The 20991-nt window shown below is 38.9% G+C and overlaps 2 protein-coding genes across 2 annotated transcripts in view; both read left to right on the forward strand.

Moving 5' to 3' along the window:
- ZDHHC14 (zinc finger DHHC-type palmitoyltransferase 14) overlaps positions 1-20991 on the forward strand; it is a 645017-nt gene that overhangs the window by 384567 nt on the left and 239459 nt on the right. The window lies entirely within an intron of this gene.
- ARID1B (AT-rich interaction domain 1B) overlaps positions 1-20991 on the forward strand; it is a 326431-nt gene that overhangs the window by 269806 nt on the left and 35634 nt on the right. Inside the window, 1 exon segment of the mRNA XM_050316193.1 lies at positions 14852-14997. Coding sequence (XP_050172150.1) covers positions 14852-14997 — 146 coding nt within the window.

Genomic DNA, 20991 nt, shown 5'->3' on the forward strand with positions numbered 1-20991 from the left:
CTCAAATAACTGCTGCCTTCATGGTAATTAACAAGTTTTAATTACCAGTTTTCTGTAGCTGCTCTTGTTAGGTTTTTCCTTAATAACATCATTCATTTATGTGCATAGAAAAAGTAGAAAGAAAAGCAAAACATTAGAACACACGTCTACTGATTATCCTGTTCAAAAAACCAAAAAAGTAGTGAAATGGGAGAACACTCCCACTGTACTACTTTCCTAACTGGGAAGACATCCACTCTTATGTGATAATGTGCAGCCTTTTTTTTGAATGTGTTGAGTTTATAAGATTCAGCTGTGGACTTCAGAAACTGTAGGATTTTCATTACTATAAAACACACTCCTCTATGCAGAATTAAGAAGAAAATTAAATGGTTGTGTCAGAGTCATGGTTGCACAGCAGTATTTCTGTACAAGTAGGTTGTGATCCCCTTCAAGGTCAACTTGTTGACTCAGTAACCAAGTATCAGTACAGGAGAGAAATTTATCTTCAGCTGTTAATCGTCAGGATCTGTCCTTTATCAGCTCAGGAGTCTCATTTAGACAAAGAAGGCTGGTTTGCCTCTGCCTCACCGAGCCACACTAAGCAGCTGTGTAAAATGAATTTAAATGGCATGCATCAGAATAAAATCACTTCCACTGGGGCACAAAATCAATGTTCATTAATCAGGGCTGGATGATCAAGATCTGAGTGTCAGCCAGTTATTGCTAGGTATCATCCTCAGTGCAGACCATCACCCTTTTCATGAGACAAGATAAAAATCATATAAATAAAAGAGTGGTGGCTGTGGAAGATACTAGGTCTACACCATTTGAATTAGCCTTTGACCTCATCTTGAGGCATGCTTTATGTTAAACTTGGCTTAATTTCTGCAGCTACATAATACCTTCCTTGTAACCTAAAATCTTGTGATGCGCCAGTCTGTCTTGTGCAGGCAGGCCAGTGTTTCCCAAATGATACTGAGCTTGTCAGGCTAAAGAAAAGAAGGCTATTTTTAAGACCTCTTCACTGAACCTCTTCATTGTTCCATGCTACCCAGGGTGTTTAAACTTGCTCTGGGTAACAGTTTACAGCAGGCAATGTTAAATAACTCTCTAAGACCCTACGTAGTAATTCACTTTATTTTCAGGAAGACAGTATAAAGAAACTGCAAAGCAGTGTCTTCCTTTTTATATTTATCTTAGTCTCAGCAGAACCATTGAGTAGTTAGGACTAGATGCTGAAGACCTAACATATCCATGGAAGAAAAGACTCTTCATAACTTAGGCTGATGTTGACTGAGACCCCAATGGTGGTCCTGCTGCTGGAGACTAGAACCTAATGGAGGCTTTCAAGAATGAGGTGACTCCAAAAGATGAAGTCTTTTATGACACTGTGATTCTTAGAGCAGTGCATGTATTTATAGTAATAGATAAATATTTCTTCTTGCACAAACCCACAACACAGTAAGCCTTCAGTAAAAACAAACAGTTTTAAGCAAATGAGATAGTTTTCCCTGTTGATGTCAAAGGCAACAAATTTAGCCAGTATCTTCTAGTACCAACCAATTTTGAGTTTCTCACTTTGTGGATGCCCAGCTTAAAACTTTTCAAGGACTGTGTGTGCACTGTCTGTGAGCTTTTGTTTCCCATAGCAAATGCCCAGTAGAGACTTTTGAAAATTTATTACTAGGTTGACACCTGAAGTCAGCAGATGTTTTCAGAGCCAGATGCTTGTTACCATCATTTTCAGCATCTCTCATGCTAGCAGTCAGTGTCATTCTGAGTATGTCTTCTTAGCATTTGGAGTGGTAAAGACCTATTGCAAAATAGCTGGCATATATGCTGTTAGCAGTGTGGCCTTAGAAGATGTAATTCAGTGCTAGCTGGCTGTAAAATGCGCATCCAACTGGATGCTGAAATGAGCTTTTTGCTGGTGCAACTGCAGTTATCAATACCTGAACTAATTACAATAAAATGAGTTTTGATGTGCCTACATGAGGTGCAATCCTGTCTTTGAAGGCAGTCTCTTTAACCTCAATGTACTTTAATAAGATTCTCAGGATTGCATGTTGCAATTTTGTAAATTAAAGCAATTTTTTTTATAGATTGAGTGAATTTAGAATTCCGTGTCGCTGATTTTAGAGGAGATGATTTAGACATAGTAGTTTATTAAACTGAGGAATAGGCAACCAGCTTAGCTATTTGCAACCACTGGCCATTTTAAATCCTTCCCGCTGGGTTGCTAAATTAAGGTGGATATTTACGTTATCGTCCACTGATCCCCATGCCACCTGAGAAGTGGTGTTCAGTCTCTACAGTAATGTATGATATTGCATTGCTTTTAAGCATTCTAGGATGTGGTTCTGGTTCTAAATTGCTTACCAATTGGTTGGATACTACAGCCTCATTGTAGTGTGGTCAGAATAACTTATATAAATTCTTAATCAGTCATAAAACTGATCTAGAAAAACTGCACTGATATTAGAGAATTTGTGTTGGACAGATAAACACAATTAGTGTAAGTTAGTTTAAAAAGCACATTCTAGATGTCTTCTTTATAGAGAGTGTGTGTGTATACATGCACATGCACTCTTGCACACATACAGGCAGACTAACCTTCCATTAGCATTTCTCTCCTGCTATGTATGTATAATTCATATTCTGTGTTGCTGGTGCCAGCAAAGCACTTTTTCCGTATTATTTTCTCCAACAGCAGGGTTATGCAGCACTGCTGATGGACTAGAAGGTACTGGTGAGGAAATATAGTAATGGACATGGTGCATTAAAATGTCAAAAGGAAAAAGAACGAGGCGGAAATGGGGAATAAATTTTTTAAAAAGAATAATAATATAAATAAACCCTAGAACTCTTTTAGGTGTTTTACATTCTAGAGGCTGTCAGTTTCTATGTAGTACTTTCCAATCTGGCCCTTTTGATCTTGAAACTTGGGTTTAAAATTCTAATTGTGATTTTGAAAGCTGCAGTTTTGTAACAGGAAGTCTTGAACGCTCCAGTTAAACTTACCGTCTTTAATCCCTGGAGAGAGTATATATTTTCCATTGTTTTCCCTTTTCCCCTTAAGCTCGGAGGTGCTGTTCTTCTCTGCTGGGAAGTTCGGTGGAGTGCAGGAAGGTTAAGTACTCATTGAAGTTTCTTTGCTTATTCAAACCAGGCTACTTCTAGATGAAAGGCTGCCAGCTGTGAAATCCCCAAAGTAAACTAGGCTAAGATAGGACTGGTAGCCATAATTGGAGCCAGTGCCGTATGTTATCTGTGGCCTTTGAAATAAGCCCCTAGCAGAAAGGCTCTTTCTGCCGGGTCTTTTATTTCACGTTCGGTCACATGGAAGGAGATACTCCTGTTCAAATTCAGGTCATTCACAGTTCTCCAGTCTCAAGCTGTCTAGTCAGAGGGGTCTGCTCAACTCCTCCTAGCGTTCCCAAATTTCCTTTAGGCATCCTGATGGACCACACCACCCTGCAATGAGTGCCACTTTGCTTTCGATTAGTGCTGTTTGAATATCTAGGCAGTAAGTTTCAGTCCCTGAAACCACACTTGGCTTCCAAAGTAAAGTCCACGTGTAGTTTCAGCGGGGCAAAGTGGCATCGCTTCTTGGCCTAAATGACTGCAGAATGTCTCTATGAAGCCTAAAGAGCTACCGTGCTTGCTACACCTGAGGCTGGTAGCGATTCAGTAATAGCTGAATATTTTCTCTCCACACCAGGTTTCTGTGTGATTTGAGGGGTTAGAAAGGCCAAATACTAATGCTTAATGTAATTGTAATTTCTAAGGGAGCTATTAACCAGTGTATGTTTCTTTATTAAAGGACCCATGCATCTTCCCTCTTCATGAGAAACAGTCATTTGTATCAAGCTGATTTTTTTATTATTTCTTTTTTTGAAAGGGCATTTCCTCTTCTCATGTTTTACTTTTCAAAGCAGAACCATGTATGGCTTTTTTCTACAGTGTGTTAGGAGCAGGGAAGAACAACTCAGCTTATATGTTTTTTTTGCAGTAAGGGGAAAGCTAGAAATCTTTTTTGATTATTTTATTTAAATTGAGATGCATTTTATAGATCAGCTCAAAATTGCTGATAAAATCATGTAAGGATTGGAAGAAACTACATGCTGAGCTAACCAAACCCATTTCTTGTGGGAGACTAAGAGAAATATATTTTTATCTGGAATTTTGTTTTACTAAAAGGTAAATCCATCATTTTGGAGCCCTGGTTGTCACCATGCTGCAGAGCTTTTTCAGGCAACCAGTGATTTGGGGAGGCATTTTTTTCTTTTTTGGTTACTCATCAATCAAGTAGACTGCTGTATGCTGTTCATACCATTAGAGATTACCCACAGACCTCAAGAGTCTACTCCTTTCCACCTTCGGAGAATAACCATTCTTAAACTGTGAAAGCAGGAGTGTGTTGGGAAAGAAGGGTGATTTTTAGTCATGCATGAGAATTTTTACTTACCCCGAGATACTTCTAATTCAATTATTATTGTGTCAAGATTATTTTTGGCTTGATTTGATTGTTTAGGAGAGTCATTGCCCTCTGTAGAAATACTAATTATTTTGAAACAAAATTGCAGTGTACAACTCTGTGTGGTTTATTAACATTCTGCCTCAGGGTTGGATGTTTATACATAGAGATTCTGTACTTTAACATGTGATCTTTAGGACATTAAGAATGCAGTACTTCATTAATTGTTATTGTATAAAGTTACAGAATAAAGGAGTACCTTAGATTGCGTAATTTCTTGGATGACAAGAAACGTTTCAGATGAGGAAACTGAATTTTCACACTGTCTGTCAGAAGATCTAGTTTAAATCACAGAACTGACTGAGGGGGAAAAGAAAGAAAGGCAAAACAGAACAGTGGAATAGCCATCTTTTAATGGGACTTATGAAGAAAGCTAATGCTTTGACTGCTCTGTGTGATTTGGCACATACACTGTGCAAGTACAAGACTGATTGAACAGCTTAAGATTTTTTTGAGGGAGAGACATAAAAAATGGTAGGAAGGTTTCAGGTTTTATAGGGGTTTTGAGGTTTTAGGTTGTTTTACAATGTTGTTTACAGTGGTGGTATTTGAGAGAAAAATAAACAACTTTTTTTTTTTTAGCAATGATACCTGGGGAAATACGAGTGGGAAGAGCCGTTCACTTTATTGATGAGTTCAGATGGGAGCATCCGTTCTAGCTGTACATATAAGTAACTTTGTAAGAATCATGTTACTTAGTAGCATAACAGCAGTGGGTTTTTTTAATGATGACTAGCAATCTTACTAACACATTAAATCCCTGTTGCAGTTGTTACAATAGGTTTCAGGTATCTTCTGAGCCAAAGGTGAAGAGCCAGCTGAAACAGTGGTGACATATACACCACATTGCTCTTGTGAAACTGTCTGCTGTGCCAAAGAGCTGAGACTGATGGTAATAGTGGTGGTAATAGTATCAATAAACATATAACTGCTCCAGGCTATTGGGCAAAGATAGGTAAGTAAATATGTGCCTGTTGGGAAATCCCTTTGGAGAACTTCCTTGCCATGCTGCTGCGCATGCATAGTTGTTCATAGTGTGCTGCTGTCAACCAGATGACATTTTACTGTGAAAAGATACACTGAAGAGCTGGCATGAAATGATCAGGATTTTATTAGATTTTCAGTTGGTTGCCAGCACAGCGAGCTCTATGGAGTTGCAGTGGTGCTCAAAAGCAGTGTGAGGACATGATTGAACATGGTAAGGAGGGAGTGAGGTGCAGCATCCCCAGGTAGAAGAGAAGGGACTCAGGGATCGAGCCTCTCCCAAAGCAGTGTCCCACCACAGGAAATAGAGTCGGTGAAACAGACAGTGTGGCCTTGATTTCCTGTAGCTTTTTAGCACCACGGTTTGGTGACCTTCTGGCTGTTCGTGTGCTGGGAACAGACTCTTACCCACTTTCAAGTAATCTTTCTGGGAGAGAGTTCATAGGGCCTTCCGACTTTTTAATAAAGCTATTTATAAACATGCACAAAAATAGAAGGTGCATAGTGAGAGTCATATGAGTCATTCCCATTTTGATATCAAGTCACACTAGGCTAAATCACCCTTCTTGGCATTCTGGTTCAAATTGACTCTGTCATGGCATACAGGGCAATTTTCCTTTTTTCCCTGTTAACCCAGTTCATGCATGCTCTGCTTCCTGGGTAGATTACAGCAGCCCTCTTTTACCCATCACACACTCCACTTGGGCTAAGAAAGGTATCTCTCCAGTGTTCAGATATCATGTCTGCTGGGGACAGTTGTGCAAGAAGTTGCTGTTAGAGCTGCTGTAGAAACCCACCTTGTCAAGAAGGTAGGCAGAGGTGACTAGGAGCAGAGCTTCGATGGGATTACAAGCCATTTGACTTGGCCTGCTCTTCAGTAGTTCTGTGTTTTCTGTCACACAGCATTAGGTAAATTGTATTGGTCCAGTACAGGTTGCATTGAGTACTGAGAGCTTAGTTTGGTCTTACACAAATAAATAAAAATATGGAGGTGTCACTACACTTCTAAGAATGCTATGCAATAAAGGCATTTCAGGGATTCCCTGTGGGTTTGAAGACTGGGGACCAAACACTGTGGTCACCATGAAATTCAGACCATAAACACTTTATTAACACAAAAGGAACTTTATAAAAACAAAATCAAATAGTTTCAACCTAAAAAACAGACAAACGAGCAAAAAGAAAACCCCTACAGTATTTCACTATCACTAAATGTTTTTCAGTCACCCACCCTTCTGTCATTAGAATCAAATGAAATTAAGGATTTTTTTTTTTTTACAGGCTTGTGCTATATTTTCCTCACTGTGTTCTATACTTTATTATTTTTCTGGCTGTATTTTAGACCATTATTTATCTTGGATCTCTTCCTCAGTTTTTGTTATCTGTAAAATGGGATAGGGAGATTTATTCTGATCTCAGCATGCATTCAGCTGTACAAATGTTGTGTAGTTGTGTTGTTATTAGCATCATTACTCGTGAATTACATGTGCCTCTGATGTTACTCTTCCAGTGTTTGATGTGGTGTGACATTCCTGTATTTTTCTGGGCTTTAAATGACTACCAAGTAGGTAGCCCATTGGGCAGATATTTTCACTGGAAAAAGGGTTAATGTGATGATAATAGCTTCTAAACGAACAGTAAGTTTTTGTGACTGCTTTTCTTAGCGGTTCAGCATTGAATCAGTGTGGTAGGAATAACTAATTTTTAAGTTTCTCTTCCCTCCTTGATTGTTTATTAGCGAAGTCTAAGTAATGGTAATGATGCTAAAGGCACAAGTATTTGTGTAATCAGAGGAAAAATAATATATTTAGAAAGGCTATTTCTGTTATTCTTTCAAAAAGTATCTTACACAATAATCTTTAGATCAGCCAGACGAAGAAAACAGGCAGTGTACTCAGACTGCAGTGCATTACAAGGCGTTTTGCACTATCACATAATTATGATGCTAGAAAATTATTCCCATTTTAGCATTGCCATTTAGGCCTGGTTGAGAAGAACAGTTTTGTGTTGGTTCTGTGTGCCTGATGTCAGCAGACACACATACACACACACCCCCTCAGAACAAATCTGGATGCTTTTTCATTTATGTTTCTCAGGGCTTTGTCAGTGTCAGTGCATTTCAGAGCTTTGGCTTCCCCATGCACATGCACATGCACAACTGTAAAATTTTCTTTTTTCTTCTAACCTGAAATACTGGAAAAAAATCTTGTGGCAAACGTAACACCTTTCATGTCACCAGCTTTTATGGTTGCTTTTCTAAAGTTTTATTTTAATTGGCAAGCTTCCCCACTGAACAGAGGAGGACATGTAAGTCCAGGCTAGTACACTGATAGTAGCAGCTAACTAGAAGAGGATACTTCACTTTCACATGTAGTGATACTAAATTTGTTTGTTTTATTCACGTGGGAACTGCCTTCAATGCCATTTTATAGCTGCTCAAGCCAATATTCAGGTTTTGTGTATCTTGGCCTTTGCTAACAGAGCTGATGCGCCAGTGAACTTTCAGTCAAAATAAGCAATGTTGGGGTTTATTTTCCCTTGCTCTATTCTTCCTCCTTCAGTTCTCCCATATCCCCTGATGACAGAAATGGTTTCATTTCTCCAAGGAAGCCCATAATGTAGCAAGAAGGAAAATCCATAACAAAAGAGCATATGTATCTGCCTGCACATGTTTATGTGTAAATTCTCCAGGGAGAAAGCATTCACAGGTCTCACTTCTGAATTACTCTCATTATAATAACCCATTTGGTGTCAAAGTGTGACAGATTATAAGCGCTTAAGGCTAGTCCCAGCTCAAGATAGATTTAAATAAAGTACTTCTGGTTATTGTGCAGGTCAGTGTGTTTAAATAACAACCCCCCAAATCATACTTTGACATTTAAAAGAGAGAGGAAATATTGTCATGCTGCAGACCTGGCACAGATAAGCACAGGGCAATTTGGTCAGTACACTGTGATTTGTGAGTGCAGCCTAACTCAGTCATTTTCACAGTTTGTAATCAAGTAGCCACCTTAGCAGTGTGTCAGCATTAAAAGAAAAAATGTTCCTTTTAAAATGTTTACACAAATTACTCCCCTGAGGTGCTGTAGTGCATTTGCTGCAAAACTGATGTAGGTTAAAGATCTGGAGCAGAAATGGCAAACTTGTGGGCCATTTTTTTTCGTCAGCCAATTGCTCAGGTGGCCAGGTCACAGTAACAGGACAATTTTTCAGATCCAGTGCCTAGGGCAGGATAAGTGGGAGAAATCCCTACATTACCTGAGTACTGTGGCAGGTGTCGAGAAGCACAGTGCAGAAGTGCCTCACTAACAACTGATGCAAGTTCGTGACCAGTAGGATATGTGCAGTGTAACTGAGTGCCACCTCTTCCCTACTTGCGCTGCGTGACCCATCCCAGCTCTCATCCTTATAGCTCCTTCAGCATTGCCCCACTGTGCCACGTTGTTGGACTGGGGCTCACCCAGCATTTGGCCAAAGTGCCTGCCTCAGAGCCTGGCCCTACCTCATGGCAGGGTGCATGAGCTGAGGAGTTGTGGGAAGGCACATCTCTTGTAGCATCCTGCTTTGAAGCTTCCCTGTGTATCCCTTCCGTCCTTCAGGCGTATCTGGCTAAGAGGTTCCACTTGTGCTAAAGAGACCTAAACCTGTGTTTTTGCCAGGGGAGTAGCAGCATTCTGTATGTTCCTCCCTCCTCCTCCCCCATCTCTGTTTCATCTCCCTTCTCCTGAGCACCCATCATCCTCTTGGCTGTACAAACCTTTGGCACCTAAGGAAGATGTTCCCAACCATTTTTCATTCTTAATTTCCATCTATCCCCTTCATTTCCATCTTTTCTGCCCCAGATTCTCCTCACCTCCATCCCTTCTAGACTCTCTACCTCTGAAACCTTCTGTTCCCTACATGTCTCCATGCTTTACTTGCTTGCTGTGGTCAGGCTACCACAAGGCTCATTATATGAGGCTGGATCATTTTTTTCTGACAGCAGAAAGGGCTTTGCTCCAGTGTTGCAGATTGAGAGGAGAGCACAAAGTGTCAGATGCCTCTTAAGAAAGCCACAGAAAGTTCTAGAACTTGATCCCTCTGCACACAGCAAAAACCTGAGCTTTGACATGTTTCCATATGAGAAGTTGTGTCTTAATTTCTTGTCTTGATGAGAAGCACAATCCACTTCTGTCGCTGTCCACAGCTAAACCACACCTACCTCTGAACTCAATTTTGTAGTTAATTCATATCTGTTCAATAAGGAGGGAGGAAGATGAGAGTAAAAATCTTGCATCAGGTTACAACACTGAAGAGGTACTAAGTCATATATCAGCAAGTATGAAGTGCAGGGGCTTGTAGAATGACTACTGTGTAGCAGTTGAAGACAACACATGAACTTACTGTGGATTTCAGGTCCAATTAAAGAAAGACATCTCAGTATAAGAGACACTGCTCGGCAGCTGTGATTACTCATGTACTCTTTTGTATTGTCAGTGCTGTTCTTTCTTACAATTTCTTTGTTTGGCTTTTTAACGATGACCAGATCTTGCATGACATCTCTTTTTAAAAACACGGACTTCTGCGTTAGCTCAGAAGACACAATTAGATCTGATGCTACTGGTTTGCAGAGAAAAGAGATTAAGTGCAGATTAAGCTTTGGGTAGATTGCAAATGAAGGAAAAAAAAAAAAAGAGCAGAACAGGACCTTCTTAAAAGGAAATGTTTTGAATTTGATCAGTTGTATTTTGGACCCAGTAGTATACCAGACTATCAGCAGCACAATGAAGCTGATAGGATCATAGGATCATTCAAGCTGGAAGAAACCTCAAGAGGTCTGTAGTCCAACCTTTTCTGCATCAGGCTCAGCTTAGATCTCAGAGGTTTATCCTGTTGGGTCTTCAAAACCTCCAAGGACAGAGATTTGGCAACCACTCTGGGCCACCAGAGGTAATTTCTGACTGTCTTCATGGGGAAAATGTTTTCCTTGCATCCAGTCTGAACTTGAAGTGTTTTAACTCTTGCCCAGTGTGTGTAGTCCTCCCACTGTGAAAAGCCCAGCTTCATCTTCTTGCTGACCAAATTTTAAGTGCTAGGGGACAGCTTTAGTAGGTTCCTGTCTACAGCTATGTCTGCTCCAGGCTGAACAGTCCTGCTTCAGCCCCTGTAGGATGAGTGCTCAAGCCCTGACCATCTAAGGGGTCCTCTGATAAACTTACTCTGGTTTGTCATCACCTTTTCTTTACTGGGGCATCTAAAACTGGACATGATACTCTAGATGGAGTCTAATGAGTGCTGAGGAAGGAGGTAATGATCAGTTTCTTCCACCTCCTGGCTCTGCACCTTGTCACACAGCCCAAGATGTTGTTGGCCCTCTTTACTGCCAGGGCAGTCTGCTGGCTCACGTGCAGCTCCATCTGCCAGGATGCCCAGGGACTTTTCCGCAAAGCTTCTCCCCTCTGGTCAAGTCCCAGCTGGCACCACTGCAAAGGGCTCATCCAGGTGCTGGACCTTGCACTTGTCCCTGTTGACTTTCATAAGGTTCCTGTCAGCACATTCCTCCAGCCTGCCTAGGTCCCCTGAGGTGGCAGCCCTTTCCTCAAGCATAACAACTGGCTCTGGAATTATGCAAGTGCTGTGCATTGCTAAATTGTCAACAGAGTAAATAAACCGCAGAAAGCAAGTAGATTCCCCCTTCCCACTTTTATTCTCTTCCATTTGCTGAATGCTTGAAAATCTACTTGTAGCAGTAGAGCAGAAAAAAAGAAGTGTGTAGGCTTAGATATTGTGTTTAAATTGATAGCATAATCCTAAATTTGTGTTGACTTGGCTGCTTTTTCCTCTAAATGGGAAAAATACATAATCTGAGATCACAATATTGTCTTCTAGTCATCTAGTTCATATGCAATGCAGGATTTCTCTGACCAGTACATTCTGTAATGTGTTGCCTGTGTGCAGAAGTGTCGAGTATTAGGGGTTCCTTTATTCCCTTGGTGGGTAACTGCATCGCACTCTGAAGACATCTTTTCATTATATTCAACACAAGTGCTTCTTTTCTTAATTTCTTCCTATTATTCCTAATTGCATCATCCCTAAGCAACCCAGCCCTTTGTTTTTGTGTGGCAAATATTGTAAAATTGTATACTTAACTGCATTTGTTCTGCTATAGAATTCATAGCCGGTCAGTTGAATTTTTGCCATTAGATGTCACTACATGTACACCAAACTGTTTTTAAAATACTTGATTTTTATTTAGTGACACAGAAGAATGGAGGAGAGAATTGGGAGATGTAGGAGAGAGTCTGGTACTATGCTTTGAGATATCTACTTCTTAAATAGTATGTTGGATATGCCTTTACTAAAAGCAGCACAGAAGGAAACATAAGATTTTTGACTTAAGTCCAACAACCAACAGATGATGCTGTGACCTTAAGCATATATAAATATGTTTAGCAGCTGCTGTGTAACATATTTATAAGTGTTTAGTGACCTGGAGGTTAATCAAAATGAGTTTGGTGATCTCAGCTCAGTTCTTAATGGACTCCACTTCATATTATAGCACTGATGCAGCACAATTTGTCACAGTCGGCAGTCTTTACTCAAAGGACGCCCACTGTGGAGTGAGAATTAAAGGCTGAAGTAATACCTGATTATTTCTCCCTAAAGAAACTTTCCACTCCAAGCCATCATAGGCAAAATAATATGTGGAGTTGCTCTGTACTGCTCACTGCACCCAGTCTCAGGATAAAATAACATTTAGTCTTACAGGATGTCCTTTCAGCGTTACTGAATTTGCTCATGCGTATTGAGGGCAGTGCTTTGATAGGGGGCTGGGGAAGGGCAAAGTCCTGCCAAGGATGGTGCTGAGTCTTTTCACTTGCTGGGCTCTTTCCAGAGATGGAGAGCTGTGTCCGTTCCAAGTGTGGCATTACATGGGAGGATGAAAGGGATAGTTATTGCCTTGCCAGATGAAATTTCAGAATTAGGTTCTGCCATTCAGGTCCTTCTGGGTACAGAAGCAATTTTTTTAGACTTCAGTTGTTTTCTTGCTGTCCTGGCCAAAGCTAGTGTATTCTTTTTATTTAATTTCCTCTTTCTGTCTAAGCTGGAAACAGTTTCCTGCTTTTTGATTTAAAGCTGCTGTACAGCAGTATGCTTTCATGAGCTACAGTTGAGATTGATGTCCATAGTGGGTAACATGAAATAGGTTGTACCTCAATTTGAGACAACGAACAACCCCACAGCTTAGAAGATACACATGCTATAGAAAGTAATAGTATTGAAATATTAGTAAGTAAGGACCAATTTCAGCTTACCTGCAAGGTGCATATCTCCTGTGTATTTTTAAAGCAAAAGAAGGACATCGAAGGACATACCTTTAGAGACTTACCTTTTCCAAAATCCTAGCCTTACTCCATAAAAGAACCTCTCAAAATCTATTACTTCTATGTTAAAGTGTAAAAATAAACTTGCACATTTTTTCATCTTCACTAGCAACTTTATCCAGCAACAGAAAGGATCTTGCTTATCCAGCACAGAAAGAATTTTTCAGTTAACTGCATTTGTTGAAATACAGCAATTTTCAGCTAAAAAAGGGGGGTGGGGATGTTTGAGATACAGTATTTACATAAGAAAAGCTTGATTGTATGACTGAAATCTTTTAAAGTTGTTGCCAAATGGTTCTGCTCTTCTCCTTTCCCTTTGTAATTTTCCCTTGGAGCATTGCACCACCGTGCATTTTAAATCTTTTCCCTCCACTTCTCGTTGCAAGCTTCATCAGGGAAATGACATTGTATGGCAGTTGTCTCCTTCATATCAAAAGAAAGCCTTTGCCTCTTTGCAAGAGTGAAGAAAAGTTTGTCTTCAGAGAGCAAAGGACAAAACTGACTTGGAAAAAGATGCTTTATTTAGATAACACGTTCTCTTTTCCTCTGAAGAAATTCACAATGTGTCAAGAAAAATTAGGCCAAATAGTGCTTTAATGGTCTTTCTCCCATACCTCCTAAAAAAGAAATCTGTTCCTACCAAGTGCATTAAGAATCTGCCATGAGTTTTGAAAAGACAAAAAGCCACTGAAGTTACTGAGGGTTCTTGGTTTAGGTGTTGTCTTTTTTGTTTGAATACTGAATAATAATTAAAACTAGAATTTATACCAAAACTTCCATCTTGCTATCAGGACGCACAGCTTTCCCTGCTGGTAGAATAGCATTAAATGCTTCGGTTTTGTAAGGAAATAAAAGCTGGCAGATACTAAAGCTATGTAAAGGGGTGGTTACTTTCTTGTTTCGTTTATTTGGAAAAACAGCATAAATTTACAGAGGGTACACTGAAGAAAGAGGTCTGAGTTTTGTATTTTCCTATGTTGTCTATGAATATAGAAGGAAGTATATTTTTGCATGGGGTTTTATTTATATATATGATTTTATATGTATGAGCCTTACCCATATAAATATTGTAATATGTGCTGCCTTCAACTATACTAAGAAAAGGTAGGTAATTGTTTGATGGATTTAAAGAATAAAAGGTTATTTTTTAAGTTGAATCATGCATTAGATTGGGCTATTCAGCTTACTTGGATTGGACTGTTTTCTTCATTGTGCCTCAATTAATCTATAGAATTTGACAAATCAAGTACCATGCATGCTTAGATACTTTTTAGAACTTAAAAGTAGATAAATTTCAGTCCTTAAAAATATTTAGTCTGAAGATCTTCACATCTGAACATGTAAGGGCTTAGTTTATGCCAGTTTGTCAGATAAATTTAAGTCTCAGTTATAAAAGCATTAAAAAAAATGTGATTAATATTCAAAACCAAAATAGTTCTGCTGAGGTTTACTGTTTCAACAAAGTGTAGTATGAAAGATTGGACATAGATGGCATGTACAAATGAACACTCTGTTCAGTGCAATAACATCATATATAGGAATCAGAAACTGAGTCTGTGGTACCCATTTTTCTTCTGGTCATTTCACTGTTTTTTAAGCTGTGGCAGGTAAGGATTGCTATTACATGGTCAAATTCCCTGGATTTTTTTTTTTTTTATGCCAATGCTACGTTCTGGTTTTGACTTCTAGTCACGTTGCTGTCTCCTGTAGGTGAATAATATGAGTTGTATTTTTCTGCTGATGGGTAGTGGCATATAAAGACACTCTATAACTCTCTTGAATAGTCTTCAGTCCAGTTCTATCTCAGATATATGGTAACTTGTTCAAGACTAATTCAAAGCTCCCTATATTGGTAAAATGAACTAATTGCGTGCTTTCTCCTTAGCTGTTTGCAAACAATAGGGGATGTGCTCTCTGACAAACCACAACATCTCCAGCAGTGAGGTATGCAATGAGACATTGTATATGTGCTTTCTTCTCCTAGGCAAGGCAATTTTCCTGCCATGAATCAGAGTGGTATTATGGGATCCAGCTCCCCCTACACTCAGCCAATGAACAACAGCTCTGGCTTGATGAACCCGCAGGCTCCTCCTTACAGCATGGCACCTAACATGGTGAACAGTTCAACAGGTAATGGTGAGTAACTTTCATCAGAGACCTTCCTCCATAAATCTGCTTTACAGCATCAGCCCTGGATTGGTGGCACAGGAACATCCTTCTTCATTTGATTCACCCCTCTTAGGTGGTTTGGAGTGATTCAAAACTAGGCTAAGGTGCTCGCTTTTATTATTTTTTTAAATTAATGTAACTCATACATTTTTCATTAAGTCATTTTGCACAGCACATAGATGAGTAGAGTGTTTTGAACAGTTCCAGCAACACTCGGACTCAGTTTGATGTAGGTGTTGACCAGCAAGTATATGTATATTTGTGTGTATGTGACTGCAAGAGAGGGAAGGAGAATAACCTCATTTAAAAGGCTGCTATTGCTTCTCACTGTCTTCCTTCCTAAGGCTGCAATTTTAGATATTTAATGGGATAGTAATTTAAAAAAAGAGATGTGCACCTGCTCTGTCTTGAAGATGCTGTAAGTTGAGCACTTAACATAATTACTCTGTTCAGAAAACATAGGCCATATTTACTGTTTCCAAAATTCATATAGGGTTTTCCTCATTTATGTCTTTAAATATCAGTATATACAATTTAACCATAACTTCCTTTTGAAAGAAGAAAAAAGCATATTCAATGTAGCGACTGGATTTATCTTTCATATCATGACTTACAAGTTTAGAATTGCTTGCGGCTTTGTGTATGACTTTGAAGGCAGGTGAATGTAGTTCTGCACAAATGTGCTTTATGGTCCGTATTCAGCTTGAACTCCTAACAATTATCCTCCATCAAGATAATACTTCAGTAAAGATCAATTCTTTGATTGGGGTGTGTTTGGATGGAGTTTCAATGACCTCGAAGTGGATCCTCCCAAATACTTATTCCGGTCATGGAGTTTCTGTGCTTGCTTTACTGATTACATTATCCTTTTTTGAAATGTTGGGGTTTCTAAAATTTTTTCTGAAAGCTGAATAGGTTGTGCTAAGGTAATATGATGTTGTTTCTTGGTTGTTGTTGCTTTTACTTTTGTCTGTTTCTTTAGAAATGCCTTACCAAATGACTTACCAAAACCATGTTTTTCGATATCTTTTTCTCTACTCTTCTTAGCCTGTTTAATTTCTTCATCCTTTGCCTTTTTCCCTGTCTTTCCTTCCTGTCAATTTTATGTGTTTCTGCTTCTTGGGAAGAAAATGGCCACTGTGAGATGCTAGTGTCTAGTATGTCCAGAGAGTTTCTTTCCTCTGCATAGGAACTCTGGAGACACTTAACAGTGTCTTGTATTTCAAAAATAATATCTTACTGTTTTAGTGAACAGAAGAAACAGAAAGGAAGCTTCTAATCAGTAAGATTAAAAAAAAAAAAAAAGAAAAAAAGAAAAGAGAGAGAGAGAGAGAAAAGAACAAAAAAAAAAGGCTTTTTTGGAAGCCATTGGTTAGTCCAGACAACACACTGCACCATCTGGAGGAAGAGGGACAAGCTATTGAAAAGACCATTAGATAATAGCTTGCTTTTCCCCCACCAGAGCTGTCCCAGGTAATATTATGTTCTGTTTGTGTAGTTATGTGTTTTGTCTGGCTTGCTGAAATAAAATTACTTCTGAGCATTGAAACTGTGCTATAAATTTTGTTTTGCTATTAGCAGAAGTAATTTTTTCCCCTTTTCCGTTGGCCCCCAGAGCTGCAAAAATAACCAACAGCAAACAGATGGCAGAGTGCCCTGCCTAAGAAGATTTATATATTCCTAAGGAATAACCAGTTTAAAGGAAGATTCACAGAGGGTTTTTTTGTTCAGATAATTCAGCCATTCGTTATTTCATACAGTGGAAATCTGTTCAATGCAAGACCATTTATCCTAGCAGTCTTTTGTATGGGGTAGTCATACTCTTTTTATTGTGTTATGCATTCTGAAATATTGGATTTTGAATAATTTAAACATTTATCAGGGTTTTTTCTGCCAGTGCATTTGTGAGGTTTTCTTTTGTTCCAGTTTTATTAATTCAAAGATTACCCAATGGAAAGTAAGTATGAGATGAAGTAATGGAGTTCAGTGCACCTCTTTTAGTCTGTGGAGCAGACATGCATCTGGAATGCTTTATGGAGCCAGCCTCCAGGAGATGGTGTTGGGGAAGAGACGGACTCACACAACACCAAAAAGAGAAAATTAGGTGTGAATACACTGCAGAGGACAAATGCAGTGTGAATACTTAATTTCCTTATATCCTGACTCATCCTTCTGCTTGGGTCAAAGAAATGAAAGTCTGAGCTTAAGGCAAGTGTAAATACAGCTCTTAAAATGATAATGCCTTGATCTGGGAGAGCACTTCAGGGTCAGCTCTGGTGCTGCATTTGATGAGGTGGAAAACTTACAGGTGATACCTACTTATGGGCTTGAAAACAGTATTTTCTGTGACAGGAAGGTCAGTTCAGGTATCTGACTCTAGAGCTTCCCCTTTCTCCCCACTCCACTTTGTGAAGTCCCATCTGTCAGCTAAACCAGTTTTCTGTCCGTGTGTAGGGCCGAAAACAAATGCAGCTGAGTGGCTGCTGCTGGAGTTAAATGTGGGCATTAGTTAACTTGCTTATATACACTGAGCATGAACAATTGTGCTTTCAGTTAGAGGCCAATGAAAACCTAAGGTAAGCAGTAGGGAGAAGTTAGTTTCTTGGTTGACTGGGTTTTGGAGAGTGCAATTGTGTTGCCTGTTATGAGGGAGGAAGGTGGGTTCTGTTTACTCTGTTTTAATCAAATGCACTTACTCTAAAACAGAGGAAGATTGGTGGTACTGATGGAATTATTTTCATATGCTGTTGGAGCTTTGGTACAACTGTGTTTAACACTGGTCTTGTCACCCATTTTTACTAGGATTTATAACTCCTTATTACTAGTTGATTCTTTTTTTCCCCCTTAATTAATGTCACAGTTGAAAAGAAAATCATGCTGCAGTTACACATCCTGGTACTTTAACAGTGACTGTGGATCAAACAGCAGATCACCAGCTTCTGCTGATGTAGAGCAGTCTAGGAACACAGAAGTTATGAGATCAAAGACATATTCTTCTGATAGAGTATCCCATCCATAACAATAAAAAAAACTTCAGGAAAACGGTGCCAGAATCTCTTTGCAATTATGGAACAAACTGCCATTCAGAAAAATTGTGTAACCTCCACTGTCCTTTTGTTATATGAATTCACATTTTCCATATATATTTTAGATTCCCCTCTCCCCTGTTTTTCAAATTCCAGCTTTAAAAATGCATCTAATAAACAGGAAACTTGCAAACCCCAACATAAATAAAATAATTTCATGCTGTGAGCCTTGTTAATTCTAGTGAACATTATCATTAAAATGAAGCAATACGGACTTTGGATCTCACAGATTTTGGTATTGTTCTTGCATGAAACTTGCATTCACAATCTCTGCTACCTCTGGAGGTGAACTAACCAATTAGAAGGCATTAATCTCCTTACTGCCACAAGGATTCTTTCGTAATTTCACTACCTCTATCCTGCTGAAACCTTCCTTTTTCTGGGTATTAGTATTGCCAGTGAATTTTTAACATTGTAAACAATTGTAACAATGTTTTATTTTGCATAAAATGTGAAGTTCTAGAAAAACACAAAAGGAATTTAAAGTATGTTCTTTGAAATAACATTAAAATACTTAGCTTATTATATACATTTAACTTCATATTTATTTGGATGAACCTCTGATAGGAAAAGCAATCATGTTTATGCATGTGAAGTACTTTTTAGAAACTTTATTTTCTCCATTTTGCAGCTTGGTTGCATTTTTCTGAAGAATGGAAACCTCCATTTATTGCACTATTTGTTTTACTCTAATGCATATCTTCATAGGAGCTATTAATGCACATTTAGATAAACGTTCTGGGGGTTGTCAGTAGCTGTAGTGTCCTGCCACCTATACGCCAAACAAGTGATGACGTTGATCCAGTGGTCACTGTGTGACTGTAAATCAAGTCAGCTCCTGGCATAGAGATGCCTGTGTCCCAAAGTGCTTGTACTTGTCATCTCTCGGATGAGACTTGGTCAGCAAAAAGGAGGTGCAGCACTGAGATCCCTGGTGGCCATCTCATCCCCTTCAGATAAGGTCCACAAGCACCTTGTGCTGTGCTTTTCCCCAGAGGCCAGTGGTTATTCCTGGCAGGACATCAGGCAATGTTGTTATCCCTCTTCCACTTTCTCTGTGGGCATAAAAGAAATGGGGATCCTTTTGCAACTCCACAGTCACAAATTCACTGCTTTTACTTTTGCTTTTTCTTCTCTTCCTTTTCTGCTGAGGGACAATGGTAGGGGTGGAAGGGAGAAAGGAATGTCTTACAAAGGAAAGAATATTCTCTTTTGCAGAGCATGATTTGTTATTGCACTAGCAATAAAGAGAAAAACAATGTTTGTATATTGCTACTCCTACAGTATTTCATCATCTTCTGGGACTGGTAGAGCAGCCTTTAGCAAAAAAAGAATACTTTGCTGCAGTTTTACCCATGTCAATATCTGCCTTTGAGTACATGAAACTCAATGTGGAATAGTTAATTCAGGACCTTGACCCATACTTGCTTTTTGAAATCATTCTAGCTCTTAAATTCTTATAATAAGCCAGAGGCTAGTACTTGAAACCTGTTCACAGTACGCCATAACACTGTTCGAGTCAAGATTTCCCTGTTACCCTCCTCTCTACAGTGTTTTATCCTTAGGTCTGCACTTCACATGAAGAATTATTAGTACCTGTGTAGAAAGAGACCGTGTCTTATTTTAGCAGTTTCGTGATAATAACAGTATTTCACTGCTCAGAAAGGGTCAAAACAATGTTCTCGCTGTAGCGCTTAGCTAAAAAAAGGGAAAGAATGTCTGCTCGCAAATCGCTGGAGAGTACGTTTGCAAGAAGTTACGAAACAGCAATTCAACAGCAGACAGAAAAGTAGCTATGGAAACATCTTAGGTAAAAGCTATAGGGAAACTAGACAGCCTTGCAGTTTGCTAGTAAAATGCTTGCAGTTCTCCTCTTAGAGGTAGAAAGAAAGAATGTAGATGAAGTAAATAATTTAGAATGAAAAATTAAACAGAATTTGGGAAACTTTCCTTTTTTTTAATAATTGTCTCCAATTCCTGAATAGTTGTATTTGCATATGCCAGCAAGAAAGAGTCAAAAGCCAAAATGAGCCTGTATTTTTACATTTCTAAGCATGATTAATACAATCAGAATATGTGTGGTAATCTCCAGACTGGACTTAGTAGCCCTTTACATGGGATGTTAACTTAAACCCCTCTGGAAAAGAGATTCGTAAGGGAGTTATGATGGAAACAAGACTAACCTGGAGTGGACACAATTTTTAAATTCTTTGCAAAAGAAATACAGTGTGCCAACCTAGATAACAGTCAGATATCAGAAGATTTAGACATGCAGAGTTCTGATGAAGAAGCGTGATTGTTAACGTCACTTTTTTTTACCTCTCTAAAATGGCTTTAGAGGGGAATGACCATCTTTGGTTGCTTTGAAGCTAAAACCAAGACTTCTTTTTTACCACTTTCACAGCATGGAATATACTGACTGCTAAAATGGATTTTTTTTAACAGTTCTGCATCCCAGTTTAAAACCAGACCATGGCATATATTTGACCATTTTATACATATTTTTTTTTTAAATCTCAAAAGAAAAATAACTTCTTTTTTTTTTTTTAATTGTGGAATTGAAAACTAAAATATGTTAGGCTGCCATTCTTCACTTGAGAATGGTCACAAGCTGCCCCAACGGAGTATAAGGACAAAATGCATACAAATCAAATGCTTAGTGGATGCTGACTTCCCAGTAGCATATTGACTGGATGTTTTGTTGAGATTTCACACACATACATAAAAATAACAGCATTTTTAGCTGATCCCAATAGATTTTTCTCTGCAGCTGCATCACTTGTAAAAGGCTTTTTGTTCCAATTCTTGAAGTCTGAAGTATTGCAAGTAATTTTATTTTTTTTTTCATCTCAATTATGATTTATGTGTT

Source organism: Myiozetetes cayanensis, unplaced genomic scaffold (genome assembly GCF_022539395.1).
Source record: "Myiozetetes cayanensis isolate MyiCay16 unplaced genomic scaffold, myiCay2020 scf2-11, whole genome shotgun sequence".
Classification (NCBI taxonomy): domain Eukaryota; kingdom Metazoa; phylum Chordata; class Aves; order Passeriformes; family Tyrannidae; genus Myiozetetes; species Myiozetetes cayanensis.